The sequence below is a fragment of the Ptychodera flava genome, chromosome 8 (assembly GCF_041260155.1).
Source record: "Ptychodera flava strain L36383 chromosome 8, AS_Pfla_20210202, whole genome shotgun sequence".
NCBI classification, from domain to species: domain Eukaryota; kingdom Metazoa; phylum Hemichordata; class Enteropneusta; family Ptychoderidae; genus Ptychodera; species Ptychodera flava.
Window position 1 is genome coordinate 3,122,826 of NC_091935.1, and position 16,165 is coordinate 3,138,990.

At 40.2% G+C, this 16,165-nt stretch overlaps 1 protein-coding gene across 2 annotated transcripts in view; it reads right to left on the minus strand.

Annotated features, from left to right (window-relative positions):
• LOC139138204 (uncharacterized) overlaps positions 1-16,165 on the minus strand; it is a 41,892-nt gene that overhangs the window by 19,260 nt on the left and 6,467 nt on the right. Inside the window, exons 1-7 of one of the 2 annotated variants that reach the window (XM_070706480.1) lie at positions 15,996-16,112; positions 10,170-10,971; positions 9,082-9,645; positions 7,739-8,508; positions 7,375-7,534; positions 5,171-6,022; positions 214-392 (exon numbers count right to left, since the gene is read on the minus strand). In XM_070706480.1, coding sequence (XP_070562581.1) covers positions 214-392; positions 5,171-6,022; positions 7,375-7,534; positions 7,739-8,508; positions 9,082-9,645; positions 10,170-10,704 — 3,060 coding nt within the window. In that variant the 5' untranslated portion in view covers positions 10,705-10,971; positions 15,996-16,112. Of the gene's footprint in view, positions 1-213; positions 393-5,170; positions 6,023-7,374; positions 7,535-7,738; positions 8,509-9,081; positions 9,646-10,169; positions 10,972-15,995; positions 16,113-16,165 lie in introns of those variants that run through there. The other variant, XM_070706482.1, reaches the window with a different exon arrangement.

Sequence of the window (16,165 nt, forward strand, 5' to 3'; positions counted from 1 at the left end):
GTTCAGGTGTGATTTGTCACCAATATCACGTACTTTACCTTACGTTCTGTCATATTTACAACACTTTAGATGATGGACTGATAAAAAATAAATAAATACATATTTGTGTAGCTGTGCTGAACATTTGGCAAGGTTTACCTTCCATAAGGATGAAATATCATAAATTAGGAAACATTCTATTTACAAAAATCAGTACATGAGACGTATACATACCTCTTGCATGACGTCATCCGATGGCATAGCATACAGTTCGGTGTATGGTTGACATCCATGAGTCAACACTTCGTAGATAATGCATGCAAGCATCCAGCTATCTGAGGCACGGCTGTAAACACTCTCCGTCAGCGATTCTGGTGCACTCCATCTCTTGGGTATCGTGTCAGTTGAACTACCTATAAACAGAATGAAAGGCGCCGAGAGTTAGTGACGTTCGCGCAAATGTGTCAGGTTTAGTCATGTTATGACTTTTCCAATTTCATTTAAAAAATCTACTCATTTTGAAGTAATGCTCAACAAATGTGTTTTCAAAATATTTTTGAGATCTTTGCACTCAAAGGTTTATGATTCAACTGGGTAAATTGTATTGAAATCTTCCGGTCAAAGGTTACTGTCTAACAGAACCCTTTGATTTGAGGACGTCTTTGCGATGCTCGCATCCCACGTCAGAACCAAATTTGAACTGAATATGTTACTTTGTGTCTCCCACAAAGTTGTATCTCCCTAAATGACAATAAAAATAATATAAAAAGTTACGGTAGTTAACGACTCGTAATTGTAAGACTTAAACTTTTGTTCATATTTACTTTAACCCTTTCGAAACCAAGAACAGAAACCATGGATCCTCGTACCTCAAAACTGCTACTAGAGAAACAAATAACCTAATATTAACTGACATTTTTGAATCCAAATTGATTGCCATTCCTGTATAAATCTATGGGTAAACTAATTATTTTTGTCCGAGTCACAAAAACAAGCTGGTCAACACTTTATTTATCCATGAGCTTCAAAATGAACCCCACAAGTGTTAGACCAAAAGAAGTATTGTAAAAAAAGTTTGAGAGTCCGAATATATGTCTCCGGGGCACATTCCACCTTAATGTGCAAGACATTGCCAGATATCTCTCCTATCAAGCATTTTATCAGCTTCAAATTAATATATTAATATTTTATAGCAAGATTCATCATCGATTTTGTCATAGTCGTTCTCGATTTACAGCAAAACTGAATTAAACACACCGACAATGCTAAATATCCGACGTACATTGTCACTATGATTAATATCTGTGAATCCTGATTCATCTTATCTTATGATCATGCAGCTGATGTCAGATTATCTAGTACTTCTGTATAATGAATCGTGCAAATTAGTATGAATTTGCAAGCCACACCTACAGAAAAAACAATTCTTGCCATTTCGAAACAATCTGTATACAATGATGTATTCGAACGTGACCATACAGCGGTTCATGAAATGGTGTGCCAACAGACAGCTATATGTATATGTACATACTCGATATACAGACACAAAATCTAAACATCACACGATCTACTTTTTATCCCGAGGAAGGCAAACTGTATACTGCCGAAACGTTGGCGTCAAATAAAGATAGTAGAAGATTAAAGAATCTTGTTCCATCATTTCATATCAATCGTGTCAAGATTCTTGTGTACTCCCGATCTTTCCGAATGGCTGAAAGGCTTGTATTTTGCCCGATTCTATTTCTTGCAACGTTTGTCATACAGATAGTTTCACACTAATTTGACATTATGTTAACACGTGAGCTAGCAATTTAATATTTATAATAATATGCATGAAGAAAAATTCGGTGCGCTAAATGATACACGAATTAGCAAAGACGTTTCCCAGGATCCTCTGTCTTTATAAAATTGCATTTTCAAATAAGTTGTAATACATAAGGCCTTTTTACCGATGTGGGAACTGAGGCTGCCATGTGTTTACAAACACGGCGGTACATAGTTTTAGCAAAGACATGAAACCAGCGGAGTACTTTATATAGCTGTATGGTAAATGTATAAACTAATGTTCGGTGCAATTATACCGCTTCTGCATCGATAAGGTTAAATGTCGTGAGACTAGAGTTGTCATATGTGTGATGCTCAGTGATTGCCGAACCACCCAGATATGTTACAACATTTGAAATGTTTAAATCTGTGATCAAACTGGCTTAGCGACAGTTTGGTGTGTTTGAATGTTACTGCTATTTGCCAAATTTGAGTTGTTTGTAATTGCACATTTCGTTTTTGGCCAACAAACAGATAATCTCACTGGACTTAAGTTTGTAAATCTGCCATCACTCAACACTGGCACTCTAGTCCTAGTCTCTCGTCTTATTGAACAGGTACGTTTGCAAAGTTATGAGGATAAATTACATGCATTTTATCGCAAATATGTATGATTACAAATATTACAAATATGTATTTTCAAATAAATTCTCAGTCCATTTGAATATAAAGATCAGCCTTGTGTCAAGTGAAGCCTTTTTTGACATATCAATAGAAGAATTTCACCTTTTTAAGTCTCTAAGTCTCAATTATACGCGCGGAACGGGAAGTGCTACTCTCTCTAGAGTGTTTTCGAGTGAGATAAGATAAGGTAAATCGAAAGAAAACATTTGATATGAAGGAAGGTTGACATATAGTTGCCGACTCTTGTCAGATTCGTGCAGAAACGTCAAGGCTTATCTGACCTGGCGGCAAAGTTGCCGGGCAACAAGTAGTCACTTTAAAGATGTAATAAGTGACGTCAGCATTTTATTGTACCTATACATGTTTAATAGACAGAAGAATTATTGAATATTTGTCAAATTGTACGGTAATAAATGCCGTTCTAAATATCGTTATTCGCCCCCGCGTATGTGCAAGTAATCAACGAAAATGGAATTGTATACGAGTGACAAGACCGGTAGATTGAAATTCGGGAATAAAGTCTTGCTGTAATTTTCCGACTTTTAAACTTCAAAAACACGGGTGTTAGCTTCATGGAAAACTCGCCAAACTGATTCTGGTCTTTGTGTGTACCGCAAAGTGACCTATTACTACAGTCGGGATTATGAAGTACCGGTATTTTGGAAGTGTTTGATTTTTTTATGGAATCTTTTATCACACCAGCTTGATGACTATCAATGCACAGAAAAATACGAAAAGAAACAACTTCCCTGGCGAAACAGAAAATAAAAAGGGTGACAATGCGTTCGGCTGATGAAAAGGTGCATTGTTTGTTTGTGTTTGAAAATGACAATATTGGGCAATATAACGGTCTTAACCACGCATGTGTACAACGTCCACCATCACAGAAAAAATAGAAAAAGGGACAACTCTCCTAACGAAACAGAAAATACAAGTGACAATGCCTTCCGCTGATGAAAAGGTGCATTGTTTGCTAGTGTTTGATTATACTGGGGACATGCACTGGTATTCTCCACGCACGTGCACAACGTCTACCATTGCATCATGGAATATTTTGCTTCGTTACACTACTTAAGGATTGCGTCACTTCTTTTAAATAGATGACGCAAGCCCTTATTTCATATATCTATTATCACCATGAATGCTTCTTTTAGCCCTCTATGTTTAAATCATCCCGTTTTTCTTTGACCAGGGGTCTGATGGAAAGCGTGTCTTATTGTACACTGGTTTCTTTGCAAAGTTCAGTCAGTAATAGTAACGGAAAGACGTGTAGTATTCGAAAGGGTTTACTCATACTGTCTAAATAATTCGATTTACAACAAAAAACATATTTCATAAACGAAAGTCATGTATTACGCAGCTTGTGTAGGTTGTTGGTGATATGAGTGAAGTTTGGATGAAGGTTGGAAGGCAGCCTGAGGTATGCTATCTCTAGATTTTTCCCTGGTATATGATACAGTGTCTCTTGGCATAATGTTCCACAAAGTACATTCGTTTGGTTTCGATGGCATTGTATTAAAATGGAAACCGAATTATTTCTTACATATAATACATAAAGAATCAAAGACTAGTGATTAAGGGAGAATACTCAGACTGGTTGCCGAGGGAATCCTCGGGGATCTATTTTGGGTTCGCTTTTATTTTTTGTTACGTCAACGACACGTCAGTCTTTGTTCTTTGGCAAACTACTTGAGCTGTCTCTGCTGATGATTCAAAGTGTTCCTGTAATCTTTAAATCTCAACAAGATTGTATCGCACTTCAAGATGACAAACATGATCTATACTATTGGGATGTCAAATGGGGCAAGTCTTTCAATACGACAAAATGCTGTCGGGTTCTCTAAAATAAGAAAACATTTGAATTTCGATTGTGTTTTGATTAATTCTTTACAATCGCTTGAGAAATATAGGTGGTTCAGGTGTTGATCTTACATCTGACCTAGACTGAAATATCTATATCGACTGCATTGCGTAAAGTTCAACAGGCTATATAGTATGGTTATAACGTACATGCGTTTACACGCTTGACACAGAAACCTTAACTTCAGATTGTTCTCTAATTCGTAGCCAACTTCAGTATTGGAGTGTTGTTTGGGCTGTCCATTAGGCACGGAATATTGTCAAATTAGAAACAATCCAGCGAGCAGCCACTTGTCTTGTTATATTTAAAGGAGCAGTTCTCGATCCCTGTTTCTCGAATTCGTTGCTGTTGGCATTAAGTATTCAAAAGGTGTGACCACATTATTTTCCCTTTAATTTTTATCACTTTGGACAATTTGCTTTTGGGGAAAGCTGATAAATGACCTGCCCCTTCAAGGCGTTGATAATGATCGGGCATTGGTCACTGCTAACCTTTAACCTTGTCATTACGCGGGAGGGGGGTGCTTGACCTGGTATTCTTGCATAGATGTATCTCTGGCCTACATCCCATGAATTTTAATAAGTTTTTTTTAAATTGTTAACAGCTATTATTCACATCCGTCTCAGTACTGACTTAAATACGCTGAGAATACACCAACTTAACACTATTACCACCACAATCTTTGTAATAAATATTGAGCCACCCAAGTCATGGAATAGTTTATCTATGGTATTACGGACCGCTTGCATTTATCAAGGCAATAAAATAGTACTGGGACAAATATTGTAACTCATTTAATCACATTCTGCTTTCACACGCTGGATAACCCGTAGCTTTTGCTGGGGTGCATGTATAAACTTGGGACATAGGCTTAGGTCTTACCTCTACAGCATTTTGCTGGCCCTCTTCCATCCGGATTTCTGATAATTCGACCTGGAAGTTCTTTGGCGAGATTGAAGTTAGAGTATTTCACTTGCAGTTGAGAGCCATTTTCTCCAACATGGACATTCCTGGCGTTTATATCCCGGAGTATGATATCCTTGTCGTGGCAATGGAGCACAGCCTGAACTACCGGGAATACGATAGATATGATGAGGTCACAAACCTTGATACTCTTTCCAGTTGTGTACTTCCGGGTCAAGTAATCCAGCAGGGTCTGATCAAACCTCTCCAAGATCAGGTAAGACGGTCGCGGAGTTCTCTGAAAGCCGTACATCAGGACGATGTTGTCATGGCTCTGAACCGAGCTGAGAATGTTAATCTCGCGAGAAAAGTCGGGAAAATGTTTGGATTTTTGATCCGGAGTGCAGGAGAAATCGTCCAGAGAGGCAACTTTCAAATACTTCAACCAACACTGGTGTTGACGAAAGGATCCTTTGATTTGGTTGAACTTCGTATTGTCGCTGTCTTCCTCGATCAGCACTTTGCCGCCACTTGTGTCACACTTTAGTTCAAATCTCCTGAAATTCACCTCGGCATCATGTACGACGGATTCCTGTACCTTCCGTTGGTCTAGGGTAGGTTTGTTGTTTATGCGCCCCATCACTAAGCTCACGGCGAGCTTGCGGCGGACAACTTCCGATTTGTGGTAAACGAGGGGTTTGAAACACTCATTTATGTAATGGCTTATCTCGCCAGTGTTTCTCTCAACGAAATGCATTGTGAATAAGTCGCCGAGTCCGACCAGGGTCTTCTTGGTTTGGTTTGGATGCTCAAGGATGGCCCGGCACAAGTCTAAAGTGTGCAAAGAAAAGTGATTATTTCATTATTGAAGTTTATCTTCGCTTTTCCATAGGGTGGTGTAAATTTCTGCTATTGAAACTCATCAAATCGCTTGATTACCTCGCATATCACCATATCACAGACGATAACAGACGATAACATCTACGACGAGCTAAATGTTTACGGAACATCCCAATAAAACAATTTGGTTCAGAATCCAGCTTGTCGTTTTCTGACCCTTGGCACGCCAAATTAAAACAACCGTTTCTTACCTCATTTACTTCATTTGAAACTTAGGCACACATGGTAAATTTATTGAAGGAGAAATCAAACCATTTAAGCCTCAACAATGAAGTACTAAAGCATATGCTCAAATTTTCCTCAGCAAACTTTCAACGATTATCTTTCAAAATCAAGGATAAAAATCGGGGGTCACGATCCAAAATTTAGTACTGTAACAATAGAAATTTTAATCAACATTTACCGTGTTTGAAATTCCAGATGGCTGCTACCCATATGTTATTTCTTTGGAAAAAATGAACTTCTCGATTTTCACAATTCTAAGCCGGTGAAAACTTTACCTACGATCCGTAAGCTTCAAAACGATCAACCACAAATTGTAAGCCGAAAGGATATTGTAAAGGTTTGAGAGTCTGGATGTCTGTTCCCGGGGCGCATTTACCTCAAACGCTCCAGTGGCACTTGACGTTGAAACTATTCAATGGTTGATTAGATTAATATCCTATCTCAAATGCACAATGAATACACCAAAGGATTTCTTGTGAGACATATGGCCCTCATGTGAAACTGTCGCATCACATTTAAGATTCTTCCGTATTGCAGACTTTATCAACTTATATTGACAACTATTAGCACATGTACGCAAACACGCAGTGCACTCTATTTATCATTTCTCAAGCTCAATCATGCGTTTGTGCTCCGGTTTTGTCTTATGTGTGACATTCCCTGGATAGTATCATAACTGTTCGTTGTTGAATCTTTTTGTTCATTCTACTTCTCGTTTCATGATCTCTCATATTATATCTGTAAAAGAGCCGACAAACGTTTCGTTGTGAGCGTAATTTTATATTAATACCTGTTGTCTGCGGTAACAACGCGTTTTTCCCCCTAAGACCGGCTGTCTTTGAAAGCTGTCTGTACAATTGTTACACTGAATATAAGATGCATTAGGAAGACTGGGTTAACAGTGACTGTTGGTGCCGCGTGTTCGGATACTGTAGCATTTGAGAAGATCAGCGATGACTTATTGAGGGTTATCGATAGTTTGACGCGATTACAGCCCTCCTATCAGTGCATGCTCGAGCTTTTGGTAACCAGACTGAATCTAAAGCTGAAATGCCTACCTTGGTCTACAACTTTTTCTAACAGAGTTAAATATGCGTTGGTTGTCAGAGCTGCAAATTTTATTGTAGCGCCGTTCTTTTTCTCGTACTTATGAAACAACCTCTGGAGAAACCACAGGGTATCCATGGTGATGGCGGATGCAGTTGTTGACTTAATGATCTGAAAAAAAATAATGCGGACACATAGATAGGTTAGGCAGCGAAATGGAAAAACTTTCTTTCATTTGTCCGACAAAGCTAGATGATTCAACGCCAATGGGGCAATGTAAATGTGGTAGGCGTCAAATAAACACCGACCAAACTATCCGTGGCATATTTATCGACATTGGTCAGATTTTGTAATGCTTTATACGATCATACCTACCCTGCAAACGAGGACCCTTACCACCACGTGTGTCTCCAGCCATCCCCTGTTGCAAATCTGGTCGATGCACTTTCTTATTCGTTCTTCCCTTTTGTGCCTCGCTTTCTCCGAGGATTCAACACCGTTATGGGGGTCGAACAGACCCTCAATGGCTGACAGGATGTCCCTCAATTCACGACTCTTCGAGCGGTTATGCCTTTCGTCGCTGATTCGATCCAGTGTATGCTGAATCACAGACATCGTGTACTTATACATGATAGATTTCTGCTGCGCAGAATGGTTGTCGCTATCCAGAACCCGCTTGACCTTGGACGAGTCCTTCGGCAGCTCATCCTTGGCGATACCGCCCTGGGCGTAGCAAAGATACAGAGACACCAGAATTTCGCGGTAGAGTTGTAAGCGTTGCAAAGTCCTCAAGATTGGCCTGCTGAGAATCTCGGCAACAGCTGATTGGAGATCCAGTAAAACTGACGCTTGTGAGCCGGCGGCAACATCGTAGCTGCTTGATTGGTCTAAGTCTTTCACGTTCTGACAAAGGAGGTCCAAAGCGCATTGTTGTATTACCACGTCTTTGCAGGCAGTCAGTTTCAGTATATCTCTGTACTGACCGGTGCATCTTGGGAGGAGTTTTTCGAGAATAAAGCGACGGTATACTGCAGCTCTTTGAGAACGCGGATTCTCTCGAAGTTCATCGTATTCGCTGAGTAATTCATCAAAGTTATCGTTCTTCAGAAGTCTATGAGTGAGTTTAAACTTATCATAGATTGAATCTAGAAAGCAAACAGTTAAAAGACGGTTTATTGTACGATCTACTTGACACAAATTCCATCCCACCAACCCACACGTGACTGAATCAAAATCGACATCGGTCAGACGTAAAATTTTTATTATCAACTTCAGTCAAGTTATAAATCTACGTACGCGCAAGCCAACTGACCGTCAAGTGTTACCTGCTCATACTCCCTCCATCTCGCTATAGTTAAGGTAGTATGCGCCTTGAAAGTGAAAGACTTAAAACTTATGCTCAAATTTTCCTCTGGGAATCTTTCGACAGTTTTTTTTACCAAAGCAAGAATAAAAATCGGTGGTCACCGCGCAAATTTTGGTACTAGATTAACCAATCACCTTAGATTTACCGATATTTAGAATTCAAAATGGCCGTCATCCCTATGTTAACTCTATTGAGAAAAATATAGTATTCGATTTTCAGAGAACTAAGATGGTGAATTTTTTTGTTATTCAAAGCCCCCACCCCCAAGTGGTAGATGAGAAAATAATTGGAAAAATTTGAGAGTCCAAATATATACCAGAGGCGCATTCTACCTTAACAGAAGTGATCTTACCTTGCTCTTTAATTAATTCTGTTTTGACCTTTGCACCGGGGTCATTGGCATCTCCGACAGACTCAATCCCGTTGTAGTCGACCGGTACGTATGATGGTAGGGTCACTGTCCGGTTCTGTAGTTCCGGCAAGTTCAGGCTGCGTACAGTCGATCTTCCAGGCATGCTGTTAATGTTGTTGTTGTCGTAGCCGTAGGTTCCTCTCTTCGATTCTGGCATCATTGTTGGCAAGGAAACGCCACTCTGCCTCCATTCAGACCTGGTGTTCTGGCGATAACCACTCGCCCTGACACCTCTTCTACGGATTAAGACCTCCGTGGGGCTAAGTTGGTCCCTGGTCCGAGAGGATGCCATAACCGACACGCTTTCAAGGTTATCGACATCATCGTCGGCAATGGGGCTGCTTACTTCGCAGTCATCTCCATTGTACATACCCCCGCCACCCCATGAGAAGTGGGAGGACGCCTGAGGGTAAGAAACGTCTTGATGACGGGGGCTTGGTGACCTCATGACAGATATCACGCTCTCAGGTCTTGACCTGCTAGGTTGACCTTGATCCATGAAAACTAAGGGTATAATGAGCACAACACAATTGTAAAAAAAATTAATTCTGCAAATCAGAATGAAATTTACATGTACACATACATACATACATACATACATACATACATACATACATACATACATACATACATACATACATACATACATACATACATACATACATACATACATACATACATACATACATACATACATACATACATACATACATACATACATACATACATACATACATACATACGAGTTTATGTTCTCATATGATGATACATTCATGCACAGAAAAATAACTGTAAATCGTCAGAGTATGTATAAGTTACGCGCATTGTACATCATAAGTTTCGCGCACGACCTCGTGATTGAGCAAATTTTAACGCATTTATTGTGCGCTCTACAATAGTCCATTATTCTAAATGACAATACTCGAACTTTTAAAGTCCAACAGCGCGGAAACGAACGGCGCCAGTGAGAATAAATGCCTTAAGAATCGTCAAAAGTTATGGTACTTATTTTTTTAACTTAGACTTACGTTGCAGACCCCCAACAGGGCGTTTACTTCTTCTGTTGTCGGTTGTTGAGTTGAACCTCTCAGCGAACGGGAATTCCGCCTGTAAATGGTTTTGCTGTTGGCCAGTGGGAGAAATGGCTGACTTTTGAGCGGCCTGGACGGCTCTCAGCAGTCTAGACTGGAAGTGTTTTCTCTGGGATTCGTTCGTGTAGTCCAAATGAGTCAGGCCGCGGAATTCGCCAGGCATTTCCAGATGCTCTTCAGTTTTTATGCAGATCAGCAGGTTGTCCCTCTTCCATTCGACGACCGATTTAAAGTAGGAACTGTGTTTCTGAATGAACGTCTGCGATAACGGCAGGATGGTGCACGGGTGGTACTCAATGGCGTCCCGGATGACATCGTCTGTGTTCGCACCCAGAGGGAAATCTCGTTCCTCGTGGAAACAGCCGATACCTTGGCTTTCCAGCATGTCAATCAGATGGGTTTGCGCCCATACCTTGTTTCTGCCGTCGGCGTACATGACGAAGACCGACGTATCTTCGAAGTGAAACTCCATGTTTGGATGCTTGCCCGCCGTTTTCCACTCAAAGTGTGAGGTTAACGTGTCTGGAACACTCTTCAATGTATATACTTATGGTCAAAATAGTATTAGGCAAGTTTTGCGCTAATCTCGCAAAGGAGAAACATTTTCTTCCTCACGATAAAAACAACAGGGCGTCGAGGCGGTCGCGTATGCAATACTCGCATATTACTTCAGCTGTTCCAAATAATTGACGATTTCTAGGAGAATCGAGACCCGATCACCATCGACACACACCAGCGACTGAAATGCGGAAGAGAAATACGGAAATACGATTTTACCGAGTATCTGGCGGAGTAAATGTCAGCTAAGACAAACACAGGGTCAAAGATGAATATCACTATTGTGACGTCTGTACGAAAACAGTGGGCGTCGAAATTGTTCGGTGACCCTTGGCACGAATTTTATGGCGCTCTGCGTACCATTTTACAAGTAAACGATTCATTGGCTTTTCCAACCTTTAAATAACAAATTGACAGGTGTATGGGTGACACAACGTTAGACTGTTTGCACTTTGTTGTTTTGCTTGAGGGTTTTTTAGAGCGAATGATGACTGCACGAAACATACAGCACCTTGAAATGTAAAATTATGCGCTGTAATAAGAGCCAACAGTTTAAATTACCGAAGTTTCGACCAAAGCCCATTGCCGAAATCGATCAATTAACCCTCAGACCACTTGGTTGTCTGAGATAAAACGTACATTTTAACTTCAGCAAACCTAATAGGGACTGGTTCAAGCTTAATTCGCAACTCTTGCCTGTCACCATGATCTCGTCGAAGCAAATCGACAGCTTCTTGTTGTAGATGCGAATTCTCTAATACATTGCTCTGCACCCTACACCCTTCCGTTTCCACCACACTCTTATCTCCCCTCAGCGACGTGACTTCCTAGTGACTCTTGCACACCGTACTGTAAATTTAGTACATCCGGAATACACATCAGTCGAAAAAGTAAAGAATTCTTAAGTTCAAACGACAACCTGACGTCGCTTGTTTGGCTATTAAATCTCCACCGTGGACGGAGAGGGTCTTCCAAAATTTCGTTTAAGATCGTAAAATTACTTTCCCTGCGATTGCGCCGACAGGTGTTCCCAAAATCATTTCCGCTGCCCAATATGAAAGCCGGTCTCTTCCCTCCGGCATATCAAAAATTCACATATGCCCGCCATTCCGAAACAATGCGCACTTAAAGACCGTTGTCGTCTGCTCCCGACAGTAAAACACTGCTGAAGGTTGAACCATGACTGTGAGTTATGTCACTGTACATGAATGGGGCACTCGTAAATCGAACGTCGTGGCCGCAGTAGTTGCATCAATAAATTAAATGTAGGCCAATTAAGGGTGGATCATTTCATATCATGTGGGGGCGTCTGGAAGATTCATGAGGTAGCAAATTTTTACATGACCCATTGTACATTTTCCAACTCTCCCTCCTTTTTTGTCAGCCTACTCTGGATGAATTTTTTCATTGACATTTTCTGGGAATTTTTTTTCAAAAATCTTCTAGACTCCCAGGATATCAAATGGTCCAACCTTTACAGTCGTTGGTGTCTCTGAATAACGGGCATAGCCTAAATCTGAGGTAGAGTGTGTCGCAGTTTTTGTATAATTAAAGCGAATGAATAACAATATTAATTAGAGATATGGAAGAACATAGAGGCATGAGGCCTAAAAACGATTAAAATGACTGCATCTGAAAAATTATGGAAAATCAAACCTTAAATATGGTGAACTAGCATTAATTGACCCGCCTAGAATTTAGAAAAGGTTTCATGGTCTTAAGGTATAAATAAATAAACAAGAAAATGATCGCTTTGTTCAGGCAGAGATAATTATCACATCTAGTCAAAGACAAAAACATCACTATGATGTAAGGTCTGTTTTGTCCATAGTTTGGTTAGTCAGTGTTCTGAAATTCAGAATGGCCGCGTCATCATTGTCATGGTGATCAGCTGAGTAGATTTTGATGAACTCGAAAAAGTCACGCTACAAAATATTTAACAAATACTGGATCATTGTGCTGTGAGTAACAAATGTAACTAGTCGCAATCTAACGTAAGATGATATCGATGCACGAAAGAGTAGATTTCCATTGGAAATAAGAGCCGCCTACCATGTGTATATAGTACACAATCCAAGGTACATGTTACACATTGACAGTTTATTCAATATTATGACATGAATACTGACACATTTACAATTTGCGTAGATGGATTTTGATCTGTCTTCTTCGCGTCGCGCAGTATATTTACCTGTGTGGTGTGACAGCAGTGCTGCCTAACACTTGTCACGTGACAAGTTAACTAGTTGTCTCAGCTATAACCCAGTAACATTTATGCAATGCAAAAATTTCAGCAATAGACCTCATGTGTAATGTAGTAGTACTGCGGTGTGCAAACTACACAGTATTAAGGTACGTAGAACGCGCCTCGGGGACAGATAATAGTAGTCTGACTCTCAAATTTCTGCAATTCTTTTTGGGGGCTCATTTTAAAGCTTTTTGAAAAAGAAAAACGAAAAAAACTTTCACCGGCTGGTTTTTCCGAAAATCGAAAATTTATTTTTTTCCCCATAGAGTTAACACAGCAATGGCGGCCATTTCGAATTTCAATTATCGCAAAATGTTTGGTAATTTGTTTCGGTAGTTCCAACTTTGCACGGTGACCACTGATTTTTATTGTTGATTTGGTAAAAATGTTGAAAGTTTGGTTGAGGAAAGTTTGAACAAAAGTTTAAGTCTTTCACTTGCGAGGCGCATACTACCTTACAGCTTAACGTGTTTCACGTAATATCTGTGACGCCGTTACGGTACAAGAAGCAAAGAAAGCAGAAAGATCTAGAGGACGGGAGTTGTTTGTTTCACAGTGGCAAAGGGCTTGTGGTTGTGCATGTGCCAGAGATAAAGGGCTTCGATTTATTTAAAGCTTTTTCCTTGTTAACGTAAAAACCCGAAGTGAGAGCGTCACGGTCTGTTGCGTGTGAGAAGGGAAATTATTGACTGCATTGAGTTGTTTGAAAGAAAACTGATGTGACGGTGTGGAAATTTACAAGGAAAGCGAAACTGAAGTTGTTTATCGTAAATGCCGACGGGATAACGAAACCTAGACCCTGGGGCCATATTTTTTCTCTTCGGTCACTCCTTTGCCGTCTTGGGCTTAACTTCCTGGGTCGATGCATGGGCTATGTCAAGCATAGGTGTGTTAGCATATCTTATATCCTAATTTTTTTTTGAACAAAATCAAAATTTGAAGGGCATCTGCTGTACCGTCATGAGTTGAAAAAGTTCCCCTTCTGGCCGGCGCTCACCGTTTTCCTGATCTTCCCTGGCCAACAGGAAACTAGTCTGCCCCTGTCTTCTCACTGATCACAACTTACCGGCCTCTTTGCCCAGCGAGTGTTCACATTTGCCTTAACAGTTTTTCGCTGATTTTACGGACGTGTACCTTTGCAGAACAATTTCTGCTTGTTGAAGCAATGACAGAGCCATCCATTTATTGTACACTTCGTAGACATACAGTATCTCTTGTATCCCGTTTTAACCAATTACACTTCAACGAGCACGATACTAGTAATCCATTTACACGCATCACTAACCATCTTAATCACGATTATATCTGCACAGGGATTTTTTAAAGCGGAACTGCTCCCAATAATTAAGTTGCAATCCTTCCATCTCAAGTAAACCACATATTTACTGTTGTAAATGAAGATATCATATCATTCGATGAGTTGCCAGCCAATTACCGTCGCCAAAAATAGCGAGTGTCTCCTAAATGTGCCACAAAGTTTGCTTACACCGTCGTATTGGCTTCCGGATATCCGTGTCTTAAAAATGGTTGATTATTCGACAAAGGTCTCAAATACTTTGAGTATTAAATTCGACCAAAGTCTCAAATACTTTAAGCTGTATTTTAACAACAATGAGTGAAAAACCACATGTCATTACGAAAACTGCCAGGAAGTTTCGATACGAATAAGGAAGGATTTAATGCCAAAGTTTCGGACGTAGCTGGACCTCAGGTGTTTGCCAGCTGGATTCTGTCTGAATAACCAGTTTCATGCAAACAATCGTATGGCCTAAATCTCATCCTCATGTACAGATTATTTGATCTCGGCCATGGTCATAGTGGCGACACGCAGATTTATCCAAAGTTTGATTTTTGTTTGCTTAATATTTGTTTGAAAATCGGCGAGGCTGATTATTTTTATGAATGTTGCCCTGTATCTTTTTAGTCATTTGACCCAATTCTCTAAAAATCGTAGGTAGACGCCATATAGCGATGTCGGACCATGACGATATCCGTCTCATAATATTATACGAATCCAAGACGGTTGATATTAATCTAATGTAATTAATTTTCTCTTCCAAGTTCGTCGATACTTTAGTTTCATAAACATCATTTTCTCCTACTATTAGTGTTTGAATTTTCTCTATTCATAAATCAGACTGCACACTACAACCACACTCGCTCATCATCGATCTAATTTACACTTGGTTTCGCTCTTTAGTTAGTTGTCCATATTTTGATTAATCATGAGACAAAAATTTAAAGTCAGTCTATCTGATCCACGTTAACAATATGCTAATCTGGCCTGGCATGATTAAGAAATGCATCGTTCGAATGATGATGTATTTAATGTGCATGTCATTCATACTTTTATCGTGTGCAGTTCTAACTCAGAGGAAACGAAGTGCTGTTTTTTTACAGCAAACTTGGTCGATTCTACCCAGCATGTGATAACAATTCTTTTGCCTGACGTGCCCTCAAAAACACTTTGTCACACCTGAATACTTGTCACAAAGCTTAGGCGTTGGATGCGCATATAAAGACTAGAAAACTGTCCAGCGGTAAAATCTATCACGTAAGTATTCTGACTGGTGTTTCTGAACAGAGTGGACATAGAGACAGGGTCTACACGCAGAAGTGGGATAGTACATTATGCATTGCTCTCTCTCTCTCTCTCTCTCTCTCTCTCTCTCTCTCTCTACTTTCTCTAAAACGTGCTGCGTTGACAGCGTTGACATACAGAAATTAAGCTATCTATCACCAGTACACTTGCATGGTACCAAAATTACGCACACAGAGAAAACCGGACTCCGCGCAATAATCGACGAATTAATAGCCCGGCAAGAGAGGCGGAAGTACTACGCGGTGGTGTTCCTCTAAAATGAAGCGAGAATGTTGTTATGAACAAGAAAGTTCCACACCTGCATATTTACAAAAAGGAAATCAATAACGCAAAACTGTCTCTGCAACCTACTTACCTTTTTTACGTTTAATGGACATCCGGGCTCTCGTAAGCCCCAAAGACCTGGAGAAATCATAGAAAACGTTGACCGATGCGAACGTGTTGCTTGCACAACTGAGCTGCGCTTATTCACTGCAGGAAGCAAGCTCCAAAGGAGCTTGACCTTTCAACCTAGCAACAAAGACA